This window comes from Patiria miniata, unplaced genomic scaffold, assembly GCF_015706575.1.
Source record: "Patiria miniata isolate m_02_andy unplaced genomic scaffold, ASM1570657v1 HiC_scaffold_16, whole genome shotgun sequence".
Classification (NCBI taxonomy): Eukaryota; Metazoa; Echinodermata; class Asteroidea; order Valvatida; family Asterinidae; genus Patiria; species Patiria miniata.
Genome location: NW_024037054.1, coordinates 2,890,931 through 2,914,701, shown reverse-complemented (window position 1 = coordinate 2,914,701; position 23,771 = coordinate 2,890,931). Strand labels below are relative to the sequence as shown.

Here is a 23,771-nt window from a genome sequence, read left to right as displayed (position 1 = left end):
ATGTTTTCCTTGCTCTAAAAAAAGACTCGTGTAGTCATCATCATGCTGCGAATTGACATCACGTGCATGTTGATCATTGCGCATAATTCGCAATCCTATAAAAAAGTAATCCCAACTGTGAAATAAAACCACTACTTTTGGGGATCAGTCTATCTGTTCTGTGCTTTGTATTCGGAATAAAAGAAGCAGATTGAAGAACTCCTATCAGATTTTTTTCTTAATAATTTTTGACAGGACAGTGTAAATAAAAGCTAAGTAATTTGCGGATAAATATAGCCTGCTGTACGTACGGTGCGTAGCGTTGTTAGATATCGTACGGGTCCGGGTACGTGGAAATTGCATATGCACACGTAGTGCACGTTGATTCGAACGGTCGTGGACGACATTTCAGATCATCGAAAATAACTTGATTTTGGAGCAAATCTTCAGTGATTCGCCGAGACTTCCAAGATGGTTGAAGGAGGAGCGAAATGCATCAAATACTTGATGTTCTTTTTCAACTTCATTTTCTTTGTAAGTATTCCGGCCTCAAAACAGTTGTTAGCAGATGTGTCACTTTGGTGTTTTTACGCATGATATTGTTTAGCAATAGCAATGCATATCCGCATATGAAGACGCCGTCCAACCTGAGCTGAGCTAGCATATTGGTGTATGCATGTGGTACATGGAGGAAGTTAGCCCCATAAATGTGGCCTATTTACTGGACTGCCTCCGTAAACATACATAGGCCACACATCCATATGTACAAAAACGTGTCGCACTTTACCAAATTTTGATTTTCACATTTAGGCTTAGTTTGTAGGTTTTTATGTCTAATTTTTGTGAAATTTCATGTTGAAATTTTGATACGCAAACGTGTGCAAATGAATATGGAAATTTCACAAAAAAATAGACATCTGAACAAAGGCAGCACTTTTTGTTAGTTGTTTTTGCCGGCTGCGCTGGCTGTTGGCGCATGACGTCACGCGGAAGCGTAACACCCGATGACTGTTTCATGCACTAATATGAGGTTTACCACTCGCATCACAGCTGCGGTACTGGAACCGCAACCGATAGTGCATGAAACAGCCATCAGGTGTTATGCTTCCGCGTGACGTCAACAGCCAGCGCAGCCGGCAAAAACAACTAGTTGACAGCCTGGTAACCGACCGCCATTCATTGTACACAATTTTTTTTGTGCACAAACCAATTGCGGTCCTGGCCATGCCTGCAAGGTTGTCAGGTTAGCGGTTATTCCTCCTTTTTTCACTGCAATTGTAGGCTGAATCTTCATCGTGGATCGTTTTTTTTACTTCAAGGACCTGTGTAATGGTTATTCCAGGCAAGTTTGGGGTGAGTTGCAGTTTTTTTTTGGGACCTGCCTACGCTGCTCGGTTACGTGAAAAACTAGCTCCAGCCCTAAATGACAACCCAATGTTAAAACTCAGGGCTGGGTGACTCCAGCTAGCCTAAATGTGAAAATCAAAATTTGGCAAAGTGCAACACGTTTTTGTGCATGTGGATGTGTGGCCTATGTTTACGGAGGTAGTCCAGTAAATAGGCCACATTTATGGGGCTACAAAAATTAAGTTGAAAGTGAAATGTAAACACACATGAACTGTACCGTTGTATTCGTCGGATCGGCAACGCGAGGCTGGTGAGTAAAATCTCAGATTTTCCACCCAAAAAATTGTCCCATGATCCAAATGTCAATTGTGGGAAAACATTTCTGAGTTATGGATCAACCAGCTCAACTTTTTGGTGGATTTGCGTTTCAGAAAGTGGAATTTCAGACAAAGGTATTTCGTCTATCAAAGGGCATGTCCAAAAGCCATAAGAGTGCTGACCCCCGAATTTGAAGGCTCTCAGAAGGCTGACGAAGAGAAGCCTTCTGATTTCAGAAGTAGATTGTTCCTAGCCCTATAAATGTGTCCAATTTACAAGACTACCTCCGTAAATAAAGGCCACACTTGGAACATGAACCCGAAAATGTAGAACTTTGTCAAATTTTGATTTTCACATTTAGAGTTATATTTGTACTTTATTTACTCTTTAGAAACACACTCGCCCTCAAATTAAAGCGATGGAAAAGAAGTCCGGCCTTTCTCAGATGCTTATTTTTCGTGTAATTTCCAGGTTCGTTTGCGTATACATCAAAAAGATCACGCGCGTGCTGATGGATCGTTTCTGCTGAATGCTGCAGTCACGTAGACTTGAGTCAAGGTGCATGTGTCAACCCGGACACGAAAAAAGACCATGCGAGTGGCAGAGGAAAGAATTCCGTTTACAGACGTCACTAATTTTTCCCTGTAATAACCCATCAGCCATCAGAAAGCGATGACATGTTCCTAAAAAGTCAAATTTAGCAGGGAAATATTGAAGCGAAATACTGAGAAAACACGAGAATTTTTCAGACCAGTCTCATAGGGTTTGTACACAGAGTGTCAAGTGATGTCCGTATATGGAATTCTTTCCCAGCTCGTTGGCTCCGTGCGCACAGCCACTTCACTCGCGTGGTATTTGTTCGTGTCCGGGTTGCTACGTGCGCCTTGACTCAAGTCTATGTGACTGACAGCAGAAAGGATCCAGCATGCGCGTGATCTTTTCAAATTTTTATGTTGGAATTTAGATATGCAATTGTGTGCAAACGAACCTGGAAATAACATGAAAAATGGATGTCTGAGATAGGCGGGACTTATTTTCTATCGCTATAGTATAAAGAGGGTGAGTGTGCTTCTAAAGCGTAAATAAACTACAAAGTCTAAATGTGAAAATCAGCACTTGACAAAGTTCTACATTTTCGGGTACATGTTCCAAGTGTGTGGCCTTTATTTACGGAGGTTCAAACTTAAGTAAGAACTAATATTCCCGTCAGTTGCTGTTGAAAAGAAAATCCATAACTCAAAATTCTGCTTTTAATAACTCAAAATTACAGCCCATTCGCTGAGACGTGTTCTACTTATCGAGATTTCACTGTAGTCAAGTAAATTGGCCACATTTGTTCACAATGCTTCTATACATGGAATCAATCACATGGCATTAGAGTTTGCATTTTGGAGGTGCAGCTACATACAGATCTGTTCCTTGCTCTTTGGAATGATGTACATGTACATGTACAGGTACATGTGTACACTGTATTGTAAGAACATTGTGCATTGACCTGCATCAGAACAACTACATGTACAGGGTAAGAGTGGGTATTTTCAGAAGGGGGTGGGGGGGGGGGGGATCTGACCACTTGCTATTTATAGCACAAACCTTGGGTCTGACTTGGGTTGATAATATGCTGCAAACAAAGTAGGGTAAAAGTACTTTGTTTGCATCATATGGGCTCAGTGCGCCAACGAAAGAGGGCGCCCTTTTACTTATCAACGACATCTCATGGATGGGACATTTAGCTGGTTGACGCGCACCGTTCCTTGTGTGTGACGCACGTACTGTACATGTACACCCAGATATTTGTACTGCATGTACATGTATGTACACACAGTGGTACGGCCGCGTGTCGCGGCAAAATTGCAGTCAGGCAAGATGGCGTCGGTCGGTCACCCCCAACTGTACTTTCTTTGCCGGTGAGGGGGTACTTGTGAAGGGAGCCGATAATCAACCCTAGTCAGACCCAAGGTTTTTGCTTAATAGCAAGTCTTACCCCTGATTTGGGAGGATGCACTGTGTCAAGGTCTTGGGCCAGACCTTGTGTTGTTTATGCTCAGCTGTGCATAAATTTAGGCCTAGATTATACTTGAAATCCTCCGCACTGCTCCAGGATGTCACTGGCTCTGCCTCAACATTTTGGGACTCTCATACTATTGTACCGCACTTTTTTATTACTTGAAATATTCCTGACCCAAATCCACATTTTTCAATGTACACAGTTATGGAGTGCTAAAAGATATTTCCCCATTTTCTGTTAGTAGAATTTTAGCTTTTTAGAAATTGGAACACCGGTTAAAAAAAAAAAAAATTCTGCTGGCAGAAATTTGGATTTTACTTTGACGACTATCTCACTGCCTCAAAAGTGGACAACTAAAAATATTAAACCGAATATGTCGACACTTTTTAACCATTCATATTTTTTTTTAATTTGGCGTCACGTGACCACAACATGTGACATGGTCTACACGAAAGATACAACATTGAATGTACTCATTGGACGAAGTATGAGTTTGTGTTTTAATTCAAACTATTCTGTTTATAGATTATGCATGACATACTCATCACAACGTTTAATGGCATTGCTTCTACTTCTACGAGTGCAGTTCTACATTTCAATTTGATAGTATTGTCACAATACTATCAAAGATGGATGTACTGTACGGTACCAGTAGAATTGATGTATAAAAACAGTACTTACCGGTAGTTGGGACTTAATATTTAAACCTCTAGATTAGATCAAATTTAAATGGCCAGAATTTGTATGTCTTTCTGTGTGTGTGCGTTTCTTTTTTCCTTTTTTTTTATGTGGCACCCGCACCATGATAAAATACATTTCCAAATTTAATTTTTAAATTGCATATTTGTTTTCTAAATAGAATTTGCATATTAATGATTTTTTTAAAGCTTGATAAGGAAACTGTACTTATTCTATTCATAAGATGGGATTTTTGGTTTTTTGGTTTGTTTGCGTCGGGGTGATGTAAATAAAATTAGGTTTGGCCCTTCAACATACTGGTATAAACACTGTATACTCAAAAATCACTCGGGTGGGACTCAAACCCATGACCTCTTGCTTTCTAGTGTAGACGCAAAGGTGAAGGGCCAAATTTGATTTGATTAACATCAGCCCGACGCAAAAAATTCTCATCTGATGAATAGTTAATGCAGTACCCGCTGCTATGTACATCGGATTCAAACCAGCCAACCGATCCCGCAGCTCGGTGGTCGAGTGGTAAGACGTCTGCACTAGAAAACAGTAGGTCATGGGTTCGCGTATCACCTGAGTGATTTTTTCCAACTTTCACTCGGGAGGTAACACACTGAGTATACAGTGTTCAAACGCCATCGAAGGGCAGAACCTAATTTGGTAGTCAAACTATATTTAAGAGGTTAACTGGGACAAAAAAAAGGATGCAGAATATACCAGTACTGTTTGTAAGCCTTTGGGTGCATCACACCGTGACACGTGAAAAGAGTAGGGCCTGGGACCCTTTGCCATTGCCTGGACCAGGGGGCTTCATGCATTTAATAGACCTAATCTATTACAGGTTTTTTTTAAATGTGTACATTTTTAGGACCATTTTAGGCAAAAAAACCCAAACTTCTGCTTCAGATTACATGGCATGTGCAAATAGTGTCGGTAGGTAGGGATTTTTTTTTGGGGGGGAGGGGCATTTGTTTTGTGTACGATCATATATGGAGGTGTCTGCATATAGTACTGTAGTCCAGGGTAAAAGGTATGTAGTTATTGATGGTTTTTGTTTTTTGTCCTCCGAAGAAATTAGGGTAGGGCAACTCGAAGCAGAACTATTATTTTGTTTGGCCTTATCATACAGTGTTTTTAGGGACAATTGACATGTACAATTTGTACATGTACATGTAGGAACAATGAGGCTGAAACAGCTCATAATGAAATCCAAACGCAACTGCTTTCTTTCAATTTCTGTGAGTGTATCAATTGCTGTATAATTCCACCTGCCCCATTGATTTTTGAGTCATGTGTTTTTATAACAACCAAACCGAAATCAAGTGTGAGCCCGTGACTTCAGAATCACATGATGCTGAGGGTATTGAGGAAGGATGTTTGTCACTGCAACACTGTGCCATGTAATATTGGTTTAATGCCATTTGGTCAAAGGTGAAAATATTGCGCAAACAGTCAATGTGTGCTGTCACTCGTGATGCATACATATTACATATTGGAAAATTTGCCTGTAAAGGTACAAGGTCATGTATACATGTACATGTATACAGTAGTTTTGAAATAGTAACAGTGCTTTCAAGCCTCTTGTGTTAGGCATCCTAGAACTAGTAATATTTTACATATTAACGTATGTACACACATGTGTACTTTATGTACGAGTCAAACTTTTGTGCATATGTGTGTATATGTCAGGGGAGTCAGGTTGGCGTAGCAGTACTTTACTCGCCTTCCACCGCTGTGACCCGGGTTCGAATCCCGCCCGAGCCAATATGTGGATTGGGTTTTCAGTCCCTACCTGATTCCGTGGGTTTTCCTCAGAATACTCTTCTGGGCTTTTCCTCCCACCTCTAAAACTGTAATTTCTTCTCATTGTCTTCTCTCTACAGGTTTCTTCAGGCTTCCGGGCTACAGTGCTTAAGGCACTTTTGAGGGATCCTTGGTTTCATTACCAGAAAGAAATAAAATAAATAAATAAATAAATAAATGTACACTGTTGACTGTGCAGTCTGTAAAAACTTGTACTGTATATTTGTACTAAATTGTGTACGTTCATGACATACATGTAAAACAGTCTTCTGGTAAATACTTTTTTCATGCTTTTTCATATTTTTTTTATGCCATGGTAAAGTTTTATTGAGTTAAACTATTATTAGCTTCAGTTGAATGTCTCATGTTCTAAAAGTAAAAACAACAATTTTATTTGTGGCATCTAAAAAACATCAGGTTCTGGAAAAAGTTCTTGTTTTAATTTTTTTTCTTGAAATCTACCAAGCTGTTGAATCCTCTCTACACTGATGTACACATGTACATTATATTTTACAAATATTTATCCATGTACTCTCTAGGCCTGTAATTTGCTGTTCTCTTGAAATCCTAAGCTAATTTTCCTTTTGGGCTTAAAAGTTTTAAGTACCCGCCCTTTACATCAATACATATGTATACCGGTAGATGCAGCACATACATGACATATGAAATACATGTACTGTATGTTAAATTGGACATTTGCACATTGTACATTGTACAAGTAGTGTGTATACATTATCATACTGTAGTGCTTTAGGTGAGAATTTTAGCTGTACCTGCAAATACATGTTTATTTTACATGTACATGTATCATTTGACTCATGAACTGTTGAATACCAAAATGTACTGCACACTGTTTAAACTGATCAAAGGTTAAGTACATGTGCATACTAGATTAGAAGGCAACATGTGATGTGTGTATTCATGATTTGTGTAGTGATTATGTGAATAAGGAAATTATGATGTCAGGCAAACTATGGGGGACCACAGCATGTACAGTATGATTTAGGTTTTTATGGCCAGATAATATGAGAGATTCGTAATAGTTGACATTGTTCTCCCACGCATGTATTGTGCCCAGTGGCTTAACGTAAAACCACAGGAACACTTACTTCATGGCACAATATGTAATATGAGATATTTTTTTTAAAGACAGGCATTTAGGCAGAAGCCCTGAGAAGTAACGCCCTAAAGCTGTGATGCATGTGATTTCTTATGGGGGCTACATGTACGTGTACATGTAGGTGGGGACAAGCTACTGGTACATGTAGGTTGGGACGAGCTAGATGGAAGGAGGGGGGGGGGGGGAGAGAGAGAGAAATATCAAGTTTGCCATATGTTAAGTTTGGCTCATGAAGATGTCCATTTACAAACAAACTATTGCAACATACCTATATGTTCGAAATGTAAATCGCCAAGCAACATTAGAAGGCATTTTTGCAGTTGGTGACATGCCCGCGCGTACGCGTATGCTTTAAGCTTTCGTCATTTTCGCATTTTGGTAGCCCTAATGGTCAAAGGAGCCCAGAGTGCGCGCGTATAAATTTAACCTGAGCGCGTATAACCATAGCTCTCTGTGTGCTTTAAGATCAAGAAAAGCCCTGTGAACTATCAAATGTATGATTGTTTTTACAAGACACCACTTGACGATGCTCATGTTAGTGTCTTGTAAAGATACTGGTATTGGAAGTACATTGTAAATTTGTTTGGTGTAGACCTGTTTGATGTTTTACCCTAACTCTCTAGGCCTTTTTGCTAGGATGTAGCCTCAATCCTGCAAAATCCTCCAATTGGCCTCATGGAAAAAGAGCATATAGCCTCAATCCTGCAAATTCCTCCATTATTTCTTGAATATGGTCCATGGAGGGGTGACCACTGCCTGAATCCTGCAAAATCCTCCGGCTATGACTGTCAATAGGCTGAGGCAGAGGCAGTGACATCCTGGAGCAGTGCGGAGGATTTCAAGTATAATCAAGGACTAAATTTATGCATTGCTGAGCATAAACAACACAAGGTCTGGCCCAAGACCTTTGACACAGTGCGTACTCCGAAATCCGCAACGCACTTTTGCCATGTAACCTCAATCCTGCAAAATCCTCCAATTTGCAAAAAGGATTTTGGAGGATTCAGGGCGGTTAGGGTTAAAGTTCGAATTACATGTACGTGTACCAAACACACCACACATTGCTCTTGTTGTCTCCTCTCTCTTACTGGGTAGTTGCTGCTGTGAATACCCATTACAAAGACCAAAACAAAAAACAAAAACAAAACTACAAAATGTACTTGAGTTTCCTCTCCTAAAGGAGGAAATGTGGCCCACGACCTGGCCACTTTCCCTCCCATATTTTTCTGTCTTTCTCTTTGTCTAGTTTCCAGGAAAGGTAATAACAAGGAAAGTTAACAACAAATGTACAGTTGTACACATGGTCTGATACATTGAGCTCAAGATGTTTTGCGTAGTTCTGCATATTGTGGGTTGGAGTCCAGCTTGGCACTTTGCGGGGCGTGTGTCCGTTGATATTAACCGTGCCACTCACTGTGTCTCCTCATCCAGTAGTAAACGGGTACCTGTGAGGGCAACGGTTGTCCTTGTGGTGGAATAAGCATGTAGTTGGCAGAGAAAGTTTTACCCTAAAAATTGAGATTTTGTATTTTTTGTCATTGTGTACAGCTGAGTGGCATAGCGATCATCATCGGCGGTGCCCTGGTTTTCACCCAGTACAATGATTACGTTAAATTCACCAAATCATTGGGCGAGGCCATCCCCATTTTTCTGCTCGTAGTTGGTGTCTTCGTCGTCTGCACTGGTTTCCTTGGCTGCTGGGGATCTATCAGGGAAAACTATTGCATGGTCGCCATGGTAAGTGACATGAACAACCCATGTGACGGGCTCTCGACCAATAGGAATGGGTAAACTCACTAAAGTGTCTTAAGTGTTAATGAACGGCAGTTTAAAACCACCTACATGATACTAGGCTTTCGACCAATTCGCTCTTTGCACGCTTTGCCATAAGCATGCTGAGCCTCGATCTGGCAACTTTACTCAATAAAAATAGCCGGTTTAGTGATTTAGTGTATACACGGGAATCACTGAACCCGACACAGGAATCACTGAACCGGCTATATTTATTGTGTAAAGTTGCCAGATCGAGGCTCTGCATGCCCATGGCGGAAGCATGCATAAAGAGCGAATAGGAATTCAAAATCTGTTCCCAGGTATTTATGAATGCAGTTTCAAGTTGAGCGCGATTGCCAGGCAGCACTGTAATACGCGCACACATTTACATGTGCATACGTGTCTGGTCATGAAGTTTTGGAAGTTGTGCATTTTGTTCGTTTGAAGCAACAAAAGTGCTCAAAATCTAAAGAAGGGCAATTCCACGGTAACGGAAGGACGTTTTCACTCATTAAACAAAATTTCAAATGTGTGTATCACAGACACTGTTCATAGTTACAGCAAACAAATGTCAAAATTGTATTGCTATAATGCTACTTTCATTTTCCACACTTTTGGGGGGCATGAATGCCTCCCGTTTATGAATTATGAATATTAATGAGGTCGGTAACGGAAGGACGGTAAAACGGACAAGGGTTTTCCAACTTACTCGCATTTTGCGTAAACTCTGTGAATTTTATGGGGCAATTATATTTTAAAGGTAAGAAATGGAATCCCTGAACCTTTATCTATACTATACTGCCTTTCATTTGACTTTAAGTGTTTCGGTAATATAATTACATAGCTGCCAACTAGTACGATTTTTTCGTAATTATTACGAATTGTTTGTTAAATTACGAAAATACGATTTGCCACTAAAACATTACGAATTTCCCATTTTCTACCTAACGAAAAAAAAAATGTAAAGTATCGTTTTTGATCGAAAACTTCTGGCGAAATGTCGCGATAATGGATGGACTGGTGACAAGTCTAATAAGAATGCAGTCAAGCACCTGATAGACATCAATGCAGTGTGCGCAGTGGAGTACTTGAGGACCAGACTAAAAATATTTTTCAGTGGTGATTATGGTGTGTCATTTGTGTGCATCTCGTGGATGTGTGGTTGTGTGTACTGTATGTGAGTACTTTTCAGTGACGATCGTGAGCACATTTAGTCGCTTATTGCCGGGATGAGACCCATCAGTGCGAGATTTTAATCATGGAATTTAATAAGAGTATGGTTGGAATAATTGGTAATAGAGTTTGAGTTTGTCACAACGGACAGAAAAGATAAATCAGCATGCGTTTGCAAGGTATGTTGGCGGGATATTTCTATTACATACGGTGGCCATAGATCATTGTGTGTAAAAACATGATACGAACTCGAAACTCAACATCGATAGCAATGCATCTCCAAAAAAATATGCGCACGTTATTGAATTTATTATTTATTTGACTTCAACAAACAAATACAGACATTAAAACAAAATTAATTTAAAAAAAAAAAAAAATTTTTTTTTTTTTAAAATTATCTTTTGGCCTACAGTACATTATTATTCACAACAAGAAGGGTATGCACATGTATGTGTACATGTAAACCATGTACCTGTACTCGATGTTGGTTAAGCTTTCGATAAAACGAGAAGTTGAAAATGACCGCGCGGCTTGATTACTAATTGGGATTTTGAAATGTTGGCAGCTATGTAATTACAACGTTTTAAGCAGATTATGATTTGGTAACGGAAGGACGGTAACGGAAGGACAAAAGGTTTACTAAATTATAGCATGAACAAAATGTGAATTTACACTAATTATACAAGTGAAACAAATTGCTGAAATGTGTAACTGAATGTGAAATCAACAATATGCAGACCTGGCATAAATAATTATACCCAAGAAACTATTGAGATAAAGATAGAAGCCTGCTAATTAATGATAACAAAAGAAAAACGAAAACTACCCAAAACACATAATTCACGAACACAAGACAACTACAGAAATGGACTTCAAACCCATCACCTCAATCCTTAAAAGTTTAATCTATAAACATCCAAACTGAAATTGTTAACTTGGGCATAATTTGTCAAAGATTGCACCTCACATGTCTTACACATGTAAATTGAATGAAAGTGCCCCAAAATACCGGTACTTTCTGCCATCTCATTTTTGACTTAATTTGCTTCTGGAATGGCTTCACAGAATTCGTATCTTTCTCTATTGTCCATGAATGCTGATGGCAGCAACTTTATGATTTGATTTTCTGCAACAACTCCATACATGTACAAGTACTGGTACATCAGCATATATGTACATGTACATTGTACATGTTGTACATGCCTGTGCCTCCCTTTGTAATAAACACCTTGCTCTGCTTATCCCGCTTTTGTGAAAGTGGGTCACATGAATGTCCTTTCAATGCTCATTATACATGCATGTATTTGCAGTGATTTTCATTTTTCAAACATGAGCGCAAATGTCGTAACATTTGATAAAAATACGATTTGTCCTTCCGTTACCGTCCTTCCGTTACCAATTTGGTAACGGAAGGACGTGATTTAATTAATTGTAATTAAAAAACGAGAAGTACAGCAGTGTCAGTTATAATTTCATATTGAAGGCCTACCTAAACTTGCTTTGCACAATAACTTTCAATGCATTCATACTGCAAGTTTTAAAAATAAATTAAAAATATGTATTTTTTCGGTAACGGAAGGACATTTTCGAAGGCTGAAATATTAGAAGTCACTGAAGCGAAGCAAATTACGCAAAATGTTAAAAACAAGTTTTAGTCGGTTTTTCAAGACCAATACTTTCTCATGATAGAAACTGATGGCATTAGTACATATTTTTGTGTGTGTTTTGGTAGAATACTTTCATATCACTATTTATCACATTTTTAGGATTAAAACAGGATTATTACATAATCCTATTTTTTGGTACCGAAATGTATAAAAAATAAAATTCTGACTTCAAATCTGGAAAATATAGACTTTTAGCTTTCATTTGATGCCAAATTTGTTTAAGTCACATGTATTTGAATTTTTGGTGTCACGTCCACTTTGGTGTGGAATTGCCCAGAAGGGTACTGAACAACTAACCTGATGAAGTTTCAGTTAAGCTACAGCTGTATATTTCGAGAAAAACAACATTCTAGGATCTCAATTTCAAATCAAAAGTTGCTGAATCATGTTTTGAATTGGGCCTGAATTCAGCGTCCGAGACATGTTCTCACTAGCCGATTGCAGCTACGTGATGTTGCGCACCGATCCGACAAATTATAGCAACCACGCTTCGCCGAATGAAAAAACGAACTACTAACGGAAATTTCCAACGGTGCTTCTTAAGACGCACTGTTGGAAAGGCCTTCTTTCGTTGATTTCTTCAAAATGACAGCTTGCCAGAAAGAATAATTTCACAGGGAGTTTAGTCCCCTTACTATCTTTCAACCAAGTATGTTTTTCAACAATAATTACGCCAGTTACTTTTTGGATAGCTGCAAATGATGGACTCTGGCTTTAACAACAAAGAAAAGATACTGATTTTGCTTGTGTGTTTGATGGAACAGTTTGCTGTTATCATCGTGATCCTGCTGCTTGCTGAACTTGGTGGGGGCATAGCTGGATACGTACTCCGAGATGACATCAAGAGCACCATTGAGGACAGCATGAACGAAACATTGGACGAGTACTTCAAAAACAATGCCACCAAGACGCTCCTTGACAATTTGCAGCAGGATGTAAGTAGACACTAGAGCTATATTGGATTACCAGACATGCTAAAAACACATGCTCATTCCTTTGCATCATATACTTTTGTAGGCAGACATTTGGAATAGGGGTGTGCATCGGAACCGATTACCCGACCGTTGATGTCAGGAACCAGTCCCAGATTATGGTGGTCCTTCTGTTTTGAGGCGTGCGATCACACCCCCACGCCATCACACGCCTAAATGCTTCCTGAGAAGTGTGAATAATCGCACGCCTGAATCCCTCAGTACCGCACACCTCGGCATACATTTACAGCATAATTACACTTCATAGTTTGTGAAAAATAAAGTACGTCGGTGAAGAGAATATGGCTTTATTGTAAACCAAGATGAATATTATGAAAAACAATACCAGATTGTTCAGTCCCAGCTTGGACCACAGAATCACACGCCTAGAAAAATCACACGCCTAGAAAAATCACACGCCTAGAAAAATCAAATGCCTAGAAAAATCCAGGTGTGCGTTTTTCCACACACCTGTGATTTTCAAATCAGAAGGACTGATTATGGGATCGGGTACCCGTAACCAACGCTACAACTTACTAAGTCACTTCCCAGATAATGAAAAATTACTTCAATAATTTATTATTAATTTTTTTCTAAACTTACATCAAAAGTGAAGGAATTCCTGTTTTCTAGTAACCATAACTCCCTAGGCATTTTTGCTAGGGTGTAGCCTCAATCCTACAAAATCCTCTAATTGGCCTGGAAAAACAGCATATAGCCTCAATCCTGCAAATTCCTCCATTATGTCTTGAATATGGAGAGCTGACCACAGCCTGAATCCTGCAAAATCCTCCGGCTATGACTGTCAAAAGGCTGAGGCAGAGGCAGTGACATCCTGGAGTAGTGCGGAGGATTTCAAGTATAATTAAGGACTAAATTTATGCTAGGCCGAGCATAAACAACACAAGGTCCGGCCCAAGACCTTGACATAGTGCGTCCTCTGAAATCAGCAACGCGTTTTTGCCATGTAACCTCAATCCTGCAAAATCCTCCAATTTGCAAAAAGGATTTTGGAGGATTTGGGATGGTTAGGGTGAAAACAAAAACCTAAAGGGTTTCTTCATAGAGACAAGATGATTGATATATATTTTTAAAAAATTCTGAATTTGTTACTCTTGAAACAGTTCAAATGTTGCGGAGTCGACAGCTACAAGGACTGGTACCAGGAATACAAAAGAGACGAAGTGCCGAAGTCATGCTGTAAGAACGAGACTGGGACCTGTCCTGTCGACCCCCCCGTCGAAAAGGACATCTACACCAAGGTAATAACAGAGATGCCACTTTTCCGGTTTTAGCCAGAATTTTTTTTTTTCCTTTTAAATCTTACAAAATTCTGGGTTTTTTTCCGGCCGTCAAAACAAACTGGAAAAAGAGAAGAAAAACTGTGGAAATGCGATGATTTTTACCTCGTTAGCACTCTTGAGTTTAATACAATTAGGTGCACGCACGGCTCAACGTTGTTCGTTGAAGTAGTCTTAAAAACATGTCTTTGTTGTTGCCAAGCCTGCATGCGATACAGGCGCAGTGCCTATATCCCGAAAAGATAAATGGTTGTAACTTACTTTGTGAGAAATAAACTAAACCACTGCGATGTAATCTTTTGATAATTGAAGTTTAGACCTATAGAACAGACCTATCCATTTAGCCCCGCCCACAGCGCACATGGGCGACCGCACATTCGCCTTTCCAATGCCACTGTGCTATACGTGTCAGGCACACGTTCGCTGTGATTGGACAATGTATCATGGCGTGGCTTAAAGATATAGTCCATCATTTGTAATTTGTGCATTTTGCTCATTTGAAGCAACAAAAGTACTCAAAATCTAAAGAAGGGTGCTGAACAACTAACCTGATGAAGTTTCAGCTCAGCTTCTGCTGTATATTTCGAGAACAACAACATTCTAGGATCTCGATTTCAAATTAAAAGTAGCTGAATCGTGTTTTGAATTGGGCTTGAATTCAGCGTCCGAGACACGTTCTCACTGAGCCCATTGCAGCTACGCGATGTCGCACACTGATCCGATGAATTATAGCAACCTTGGGCGCGTGAGCATCTTATCAACGCTTGCGCGCACTTTGCTGAATAACAAAACAAACTACTAATTTGAATTTCCTACCATGCTTCTTAAGACGCACCGTTTGAAAGGCCTTCTTTCGTTGATTTCTTCAAAATGACAGCTTGGCAGAAAGAATTATTTCACGGAGTTTAGTTCCCTTACTATCTTTCAACCATGTATGTTTTTCAACAATAATTACGCCAATTACTTTTTGGATAGCTGCAAATGATGGACTCTGGCTTTAACCACAATATCTAATTAATGAGTTTGAGAAATGATCCAAAACGCGTCGTCTGTAATCTCCTTGACCATTTTTACATGATAGATTTATAAGATTTAAAAAATACCTTTTCAGGTTTATTCACTGAGCTCTCTAAAGCTCTGTCACCAACATTACATAATTCACTGGAATTGCCCTTGGCTGATTTCATTCCGAATGTGCACAAATCTCTGGTATTTACCTTCTCGCAAGCATCAGGCACCTTCAGCAATAGTGCTGAAACTGATCCTCCAGATTTGTTTCGGTTCGGTTCGGTTGCGTTTCAGATTTTTTTTCCCCGAACATTGGTTCGGTTTGGATTCGGAAGTACATGAACAATGTACATTAAAAATCATATTTACATGTACATACATACATTGTATGTACGTTTGCCGGATCGTGCTGTAAATCAGCTTTATAATTCGCCATTTATAAGTCGCCATTTCGCTCAAGTCGTTGTCTTACTGCAAAAAGCACAGCGAAATCCCTTGTGAAAATCGGCATTTGGGTCATTCCGTGTCAAATCAACACGCTTTTGGACCCGACCCTCACAGATTGAAACAATATTTGGTGTGATGATTGGCCTATATGAGAAACCCCCAGAACTGATTTTTTTTGTAAATTGACTCGTTAGTTTTTGAGATACGGGTCAACGAACTTTTGACTAATTAGCATGACCTCCGAACTTTAAATACTTGTATCTCAAAAACTATAGCGCCTACAAAGCCAAGTTGTACATCATATTAAAGTTCTTTGAATGGCCTCCATTTCATAAATTAAAACCAAAATCGTAGCATGAAGTGCAGAGAAAATGCGTAACAAAATGACCTTTGACCTCGAATTACGAAAAACAATATGCTTCAAATTTTGTAATTTTTTTAAAAATGTTAGTTTATGATGTCAGCAACAATCTTAAGAAAAAATTGGGATGGGCGCTTTCAAAGTTTTTAAGTTATGATTTTTTGAAGAAAGCCTGTCCATGAAAAAGTATGCATAATATTAAATGTACATGTATGTACAAGTAAACATGTACATGTACACTTGTACTGTGTACATGTACATGTGCACATTTTACCTGTGCATCATGTTTGCCCTTTACAACCGCATAGTCTCAACTCATATATATTAAGGGCAGAACAAAATTACTTATAAAAAATATGTTATACCGGTCTACTTTCATTTTTTGCTCAACCAAAGTCTGTGTTGTGTTCATCTCCTCGGCGAGAGATGAAGAATGAAGCGGATATTCTCAGGCAAAGATTCCAAATTGCACGTACCATTCTAGGAACACAAAAGCTGCAATGTTTTTGTCCGATGTCTAAAGACAATATTAAGGTGCTTGATTTTTCCTCCTCCTCAGACTCAAAGGAGGAACCAGTTTGCCTCCAAGTCCATGGACAAACTGCATGTATTGATTTTGCAGATATCAAGGGGTACATGTATGTTACAGTGATGTATGACTGTTACTGGTGGCTAGCATGTGTTCAGGAGATCCTTCCAGCATCCCAAGAAGTGGAACTGAGTTTTCTTCATCCCCATGGGCCATCTCCATCTTTCAAGTTCCCCTATCAACCAGACACACTTGTAATTCATGGCAAGGATGTACTAACAGCAGTGGAACCGTTCACTGAAACAGGACGCGTATACAAGATCTCCGCCGAGGAGATGAACACTGCAACACAGACTTTGGTTGAGCGAAAAATGAAAGTAACGTAGACCGGTATAACATATTTTTATGCCCCGCGGCGAAGCCGAAGGGGCATACTGTTTCCGCCTTGTCCTTCCGTGGGTGGGTGGGTGGGTGTGTGTGGGGGTGAGTTTGTCTTACATTCCCTATGTGGACTTGTGAACAAAAGATGTCCACATAATGCAGGTTGTGTTTTTATTATGTGGACTAAGCCGTGTCCACATAACGTTTTGCCCTTTCTGAAAAACAGGTATAAAGGCATTTTTGGGTTAGGTTTATCGGTAGCAGAATGAAGAGAAACACTATAGGTAAACCTTGAAAAAAAATTGGGTTAAAAGAGTTTTCACAGTTTAAGTGAAGTTATTTTTTGTACCGAGTTTTCTTAACTACACGAAAACAAAGGAATGTCCACATAGCGTATGTAAAACAAACGTGTGTGGGTGTGTGTGTGTGTCCGGACAAATCTTGTCAGCATGATAACTTGAGAAATACTTAACATATGAATTTCAAATTTGGTTTGTGTATTGTTCTTGGTAATCCTAAGAACCCTTTTGCATTTGGGGCCGAAAGGTCAAGGGTCAAGGTCCCAGTGACTAAAACAAAAGAATTTTGTTAGTGCGATAACTTGAGAAATACTTTACATGTGAACTTCAAATTTGGTTTGTGGATCGTTCTTGGTAATCCAAATAGTCCTATCGCATTGGGGTCCAAAGGTCAAGGGTCAAGGTCACAGTGGCTAAAACAATAAAAATCTTGTATTTATTCTGAGATCATAGGGATTAGGGATTAATTCATATAAAACCTACAGAAGACACTAATGCTGTCAATGAACGTTCCATGTGACCAAGGTACGTACGTGTAAGTTGATGTTAAAAGAGTGGTGTTATGTCATGGGAACAGTCACGGTTGCGGGGCATTTGTGTTTGTAAACACAACTGACTTGGATATGAGTTGAGACTATGCGGTTGTAAAGGGCAAACATGATGCACAGGTAAAATGTGCACATGTACACAGTACAAGTACAATGTATACATATACATGTACATGTACATGTACATTTAATATTATGCATACTTTTTCATGGACAGGCTTTCTTCAAAAAATCATAACTTAAAAACTTTAAGACCGCCCATCCCAATTTTTTTTTAAGATTGTTGCTGACATCATAAACTAACATTTGAAAAAAAATTACAAAATTTGAAGCATATTGTTTTTCGTAATTTGAGGTCAAAGGTCATTTTGTTACGCATTTTCTCTGCACTTCACGCTACGATTTTGGTTTTATTTTATGAAATGGAGGCTATTCAAAGAACTTTAATATGATGTACAACTTGGCTTTGTAGGCGCTATAGTTTTTGAGATACAAGTATTTAAAGTTCGGAGGTCATGCTAATTAGTCAAAAGTTCGTTGACCCGTATCTCAAAAACTAACGAGTCAATTTACAAAAAAAATCAGTTCTGGGGGTTTCTCATATAGGCCAATCATCACACCAAATATTGTTTCAATCTGTGAGGGTCGGGTCCAAAAGCGTGTTGATTTGACACGGAATGACCCATTTACAAAATCATGCATTGGCATCGACTTCCTGCACTACGGTTGCGGTAACAAAATACATGAACATGTGCCACCTCAGCGCGCGCAGTCAAAAAGAGGTTTCCCTAATACGGCTCATCATGAGCAATAGGGAGATGGGATAACTCCTTGCTAAATGATGCCATATCAATAGGCATTATAAACATAAAATAAAAAATGGTTCACAAAGTTATTTTTGAATATTTTGAGGGGATATGGCGATAGCTTATTTCTTCTGTGTGTATGTCTGTCTGCACGTGTTCTACCTAACCTCTGAGGACCGACACACAAAGGGAGAACAACAGATCCTTTCAGTCCTTGGGCGTTGGGTCCTTTGTTGGAAATGGTCCTCGGACAGTTATGTGCTTAATCTCTGGGAGAGTGTTATATTACAGGGATGAAGGGAAACACAAAGCATTGTCCTTGAGAGTATAGTAAAACACGGCCCTGTGTATGTATGCGTGTGGTGTGAGTATGTAAACACTGGCAGTCGTGGACCTAAGACAAAAGGTTGGGGGCACAAAATGTCCATGATTGACAGAATGTCCTCGATTGAAAATTGTGTACAAAACCAATAAGAGCTGTTGCTAAAAAGTTACAAACAAAGGAATGAGGATTACGGACAATGGGGGTCCACGATTGCCCGTGTTTACACAGCTATGTGCGTTTGTTTATGGTGTAAATTGAGGGCACTCAAGTGCAACATCATCGATGAATTGAGCACAGAAACCAAATCGAGGACTCACAGTTAGAAAATGTGTACAAAACCAATGAGGAGCTGTTGCAAAAAAGTATTAACAAAGGAAAAGGGAAGAGGAACAATAGAAAATCCTCAATTGACACCATAAACAAACGTGCATTTGTTTATGGTGTAAAACGAGGACACACGTGCAACATCACGGAGAATCGAGAACAGGAACCAAATCGAGGACAGGAACCAAATGGAATACGACCTCGATTAAAAATTGTGTACAAAACCAATGAGAGTTTTTAAAAAGTTAAAAACAAAGGAAAAGGGAAGAGGAACAAAAGAAAATCCTCGATTTACACCATAAACAAACGTGTATGGGTGAGTTTGTCTTACAGTCACTATGTGGACTTGTGAACAAAAGATGTCCACATAATGTAGGTTGTGTTGACGTTATGTGGACTAAGCAATGTCCACATAATGTTTTGCCCTCTTTGGAAAACAGGTTTAGAGGCATTTTTGGGTTAGGTTTATTTGTGGCAAAATGAAGAGAAACACTAAAGGGAATCATAGGAAAAAATCTGGGTTGAAAGAGTTTTCACAGTTTAAGTATAGTTATTTTTTGTACCGAGTTTTCTTAACTACACAAAAACAAAGGAATGTCCCCATAGCGTATGTAAAACAAACACGTGTGTATGTGTGTGTTATGTTTTGGTTAGGTTATAACTCTTGTCAGCATGATAACTTGAGAAATACTTTACTTCAGAACTTAAAATTTGGTTTGTGGGTTCTTGGTAGTCTTAAGAAGCGTGTTGCTTTTGGGGCCGACAGGTCAAAGGTCAAGGTCAGTATATTGCTAATACAATAGAAATCTTGGCAATGTGATAACTTGAGAAATACTTTACTTAGGAACTTGAAATTTGGTTTGTGGGTTGTTCTTGGTAGTCTTATCAAGCCTATCACTTTTGGGGCCGACAGGTCAAAGGTTGAGGTCACTTTTGCTAAAACAATAGAAATCTTCCATTTTGGTTAGGAACACTGACAAGTATCTGTATTAACCGACTGATTGCTACGTCTTTTGCCTCAGTTCTTGTATGACTGTTAATCGGGTGTGTATCTATCTTAATGTTCACTTTCCTTTACAGGGTTGCTTGGACGCACTGTATGATTTTCTGGAGAAAAACATTGTCGTCATTGCCGGCATCGCCATCGCTATTGCTGTGGTTCAGGTAAGAAAAAAAAAGAGAAACATAAAAAATGCCCAAAAAGTAGGCCTGTTGAGTTCCGAATAATTTAGTATTTGATTATTCGAGACTGCATTTGACAAAGTATTCAAATATTTGAAACTCGCCGATCAAATTCTACACGCCCTAGCTGCAACAGCTACTGCGCCTAGTGGTCTTATAAGTTGCACTCAAAACTCACCGGTTAAAATTTGTGCAAGGAAAGCGATAGTATTGGCCTCTGGATTCTCTTGCACTAACGGTCAAGGGTTTCAACTTGCTAAGAGAATAGGGACAATGAACTGCCATTGACAAAAAAATGATTTAGTGATATCTGACAATAAAGCGCTCAACATTACGATTAAAAAAATTTAACGGTCGTGTGTGCCTGTGTAGCTTCTTTTCTTCTTCGAATATTCAAATCGGCAAAAAGCCGATTGAATTTCCAAATATTTGGTATATTCAGGACAGCCTTAACTAAAACTACATTGAACTTTAAAAAAAAAGAAGTTTTTCGCATCCACAACCTTCTAAAAAAATGGTTCCATGGTGGGAAGCTCTTGTGCAAAAACCGTTCCGCCCTGGATGTAGACTAGTTCTCGGTCCCTACATTATCGATGAAGGTATGGAGGGAGAAACCAGTCCACTCTACGAGTAACTGAACTAATGTCTGGCAGCAGATTAGGCAAAACAATTAACTCTTTCAGTGCCCGCGAAATTTGAAAAGTTTAACCCTAAGGTGCCCAACTTCGAGCGTTTTTGTTAATTGTTCGAAATTCTGTAAAAAAAAAAAGTAAATAAGTTTTACTCACTAAATTTGTTGTTGGTGCTCTCTGGTATATCCTTGATATATTGGAAAGTCAAAAGTAGTCACAAACATAGTGATACACCCTGAAACACTGGCCTGAACACGGGGGAATTCCGCACTTTTTGCAGAAAATACGAGATTTAGTGCTGCGCCCTCTCGCAAGAACTCGAATGAAAAAATAAATACAGGTCGTACATGCATGAAAATGGTACCATTAGAAAGAGCGAGAGCGCCCCCTTTTGATAACATATTTACTCTACCTTGTACATGTACGAGGTTTGGCAATTTTAAGTACGAACATTACCTCGTACATGTACGAGGTTGGTGCTTTTGTACTAACAAATATACCTCGTACATGTACGAGTTTGGCACTGAAAGAGTTAAATGTCTTTGGTTTCTGGTATGGAGCTTGCCCCAAAAGTGCTGCGGCGACGCGGGTTTATGGTTTTCCCAACAATTTTTTCCTTCAAATGTTGGATAATGCTTCAATCTCAACCAACACGAACATTCTTTGGAAACTAGTCTAGACAAAAATTCAGAGAAAACGGTAACGTCCAACCATACAGCGACAGCGACATCATGCATGAGCTGCCAGGCTGGTCATTAGTCTGCTCCCTTACATAATGCGCTAATCAAAAAGCGTTTAAAAGATTCCAATCAAATCAGTGAGTTTGAAACAAACAAAATTGTTTAATTTTGCCGACGCGCATGGCTTATGGTGACGTGCATGCACAGTGGCGTAGCCAGGAATTTTTCAGTGGGGGGGCGCTGGGGGGGCTGGAACATTTCATGGGGGGGGCGTCATGTAGATCAATGATAATTGAAATCTCAGTGGGGGGGGGGGGGGGGGGGCGACTGGAGGGCGACAAGGTTTCATGGGGGGGCTGTCGCCCCCGCGCCCCCCGTGGCTACGCCACTGTGCATGCAGACCAGAAATCGGAGACTTTGAGGGAATAATAAGTCCATGACTACTCAAACAGATTTTTTTATCATTTATTGTCTCATTCCAAAGCGAAGCCATTTGTATCGCTAGAGAAATAAAAATTTTAAAAAGCAACAAATTATTTTCAGGATGAGCCTTGAAAACAGCATCTAGTGTACATCTTTCACTGTGTTGCATATTAATTCAACACCGTCTTGAATAATCACGTGTTTTGTGTATTGTTTGACAGATCTTTGGCGTCGTGTGCGCATGTTGTCTCATGCGGTCCATCAAGAGCGAGTACGAGGTTGTGTAAGAGATGGTGTAAGGACATCTCCGCTAGCCTGCAAATTGATCAGCAGCGCACCAGCAGAAGGTATCCACAGGTTTTAGTTGATACAGTCACAGCCATGGTTGAAGATTTAGTGGACTCTCATTCAAGATTTAGTGGAGTCTCATTGAAGATTTAGTGGAGTCTCGTTGAACATCTAGTTCAATGTCCCTGAAGATTTAGTGGACTCTCATTGAAGATTTAGTGGACTTCACTGAAGATTTAGTGGACTCTCATTGAAGATTTAGTGGACTTCACTGAAGATTTAGTGGACTCTCATTGAAGATTTAGTGGACTTCACTGAAGATTTAGTGGACTCTCATTGAAGATTTAGTGGGACTCTCATTGAAGATTTAGTGGAGACTCATTGAAGATTTAGTGGACTTCACTAAAGATTTTGTGGACTTTCGTTGAAAATTTAGTGCGACTCTTATTGAAGATTAAGTGGACTCTTATTGAAGATTAAGTGGACTCTCATTGAAGATTTAGTGGACTCTCATTGAAGATTTAGTGGACTGTCACTGAAGATTTAGCGGACTTTCACTCAAGATTTAGTGGACTCTCATTGAAGATTTAGTGGAGACTCATTCAAGATTTAGTGGACTCTCATGAACTATGTAGTGGATTCGCATCCACCATTTAATGGACTCTTGTAATCATTGTCAGAGATTGTCAGTTTCATATCCTTCCATATATAACAACCATGGCTGTGAATGGGTCAACAATTTAAAGCAGTTTTTCAATGCATATTTTTTTTTTTACCATTTTAGTAGATGGGTAAATGAGTGTATGGAAAAAATGGACAGAAACTCACAGAATTCAAGTTTGGTAAAAACATACTACTGAAGATCAGTAGGAAAGGTTAACAACAATGGTATGATTTAAATGAGATGAATTGACTTTACATTTATTTTGTCACTCTTGCAAACTGTTTTTATGGAAAATAAAAGAGTGTTTCTGTTTATTGACAAGGGCCGTATCACGCATGTAACCAGGAATTTGGGGAAGTCGTTTATCCTTGTGTAGAGGATCCGTAGATAACGCGCCTAATCATGTGTTGTTAGCTAGCTGTTTATTTTTGTCCTAAAAACCGCTTTATTAAAACATTTATTAATCGCTACAGTTGTCTTTGCACTGTCAAATGAAGACCTACTGTTGGGTTCTGAGAAAAAGTGCCGTCTGTTTAGATTTGCTGAGCTTTCTTGAAATAATGATTGATTCCCGTTCATTAATTTGGGTTTTCAAAAGAAAATATCCTTTTTTTGTTCTAATGCAGTGAAAGTTACTGTTTAAATATTGCTTGCTTTTTTGGCTTTGGTAATTTCCTTGGTTTTCATATGTATTGTTTTTCATGAGAGAACAGTTTCTTTTTTG

The 23,771-nt window shown here is 39.3% G+C and overlaps 1 protein-coding gene across 1 annotated transcript; it reads left to right on the top strand.

Annotated features, from left to right (window-relative positions):
* Positions 1 to 104: 104 nt before the first annotated feature.
* Positions 105 to 23,485, top strand: LOC119722668 (CD63 antigen-like). Its single transcript, XM_038192909.1, has 6 exons — positions 105 to 513; positions 8,814 to 9,002; positions 12,643 to 12,813; positions 13,974 to 14,111; positions 20,259 to 20,342; positions 22,317 to 23,485. Exons 1-6 carry the CDS (start codon positions 451 to 453, stop codon positions 22,380 to 22,382), a joined length of 711 nt encoding a protein of 236 aa, XP_038048837.1. The 5' UTR covers positions 105 to 450; the 3' UTR covers positions 22,383 to 23,485.
* The last annotated feature ends 286 nt before the right edge of the window (positions 23,486 to 23,771 follow it).

What these genes read in the sequence shown, in the direction of transcription:
- LOC119722668 (XM_038192909.1), top strand. Translation starts at nt 451, where the DNA reads ATGGTTGAAGGAGGAGCGAAATGCATCAAATACTTGATGTTCTTTTTC. An exon ending in TTTTCAACTTCATTTTCTTT is followed by an intron (nt 514 to 8,813) that starts GTAAGTATTCCG and finishes CATTGTGTACAG; the next exon opens with CTGAGTGGCATAGCGATCAT. An exon ending in TCGCTATTGCTGTGGTTCAG is followed by an intron (nt 20,343 to 22,316) that starts GTAAGAAAAAAA and finishes ATTGTTTGACAG; the next exon opens with ATCTTTGGCGTCGTGTGCGC.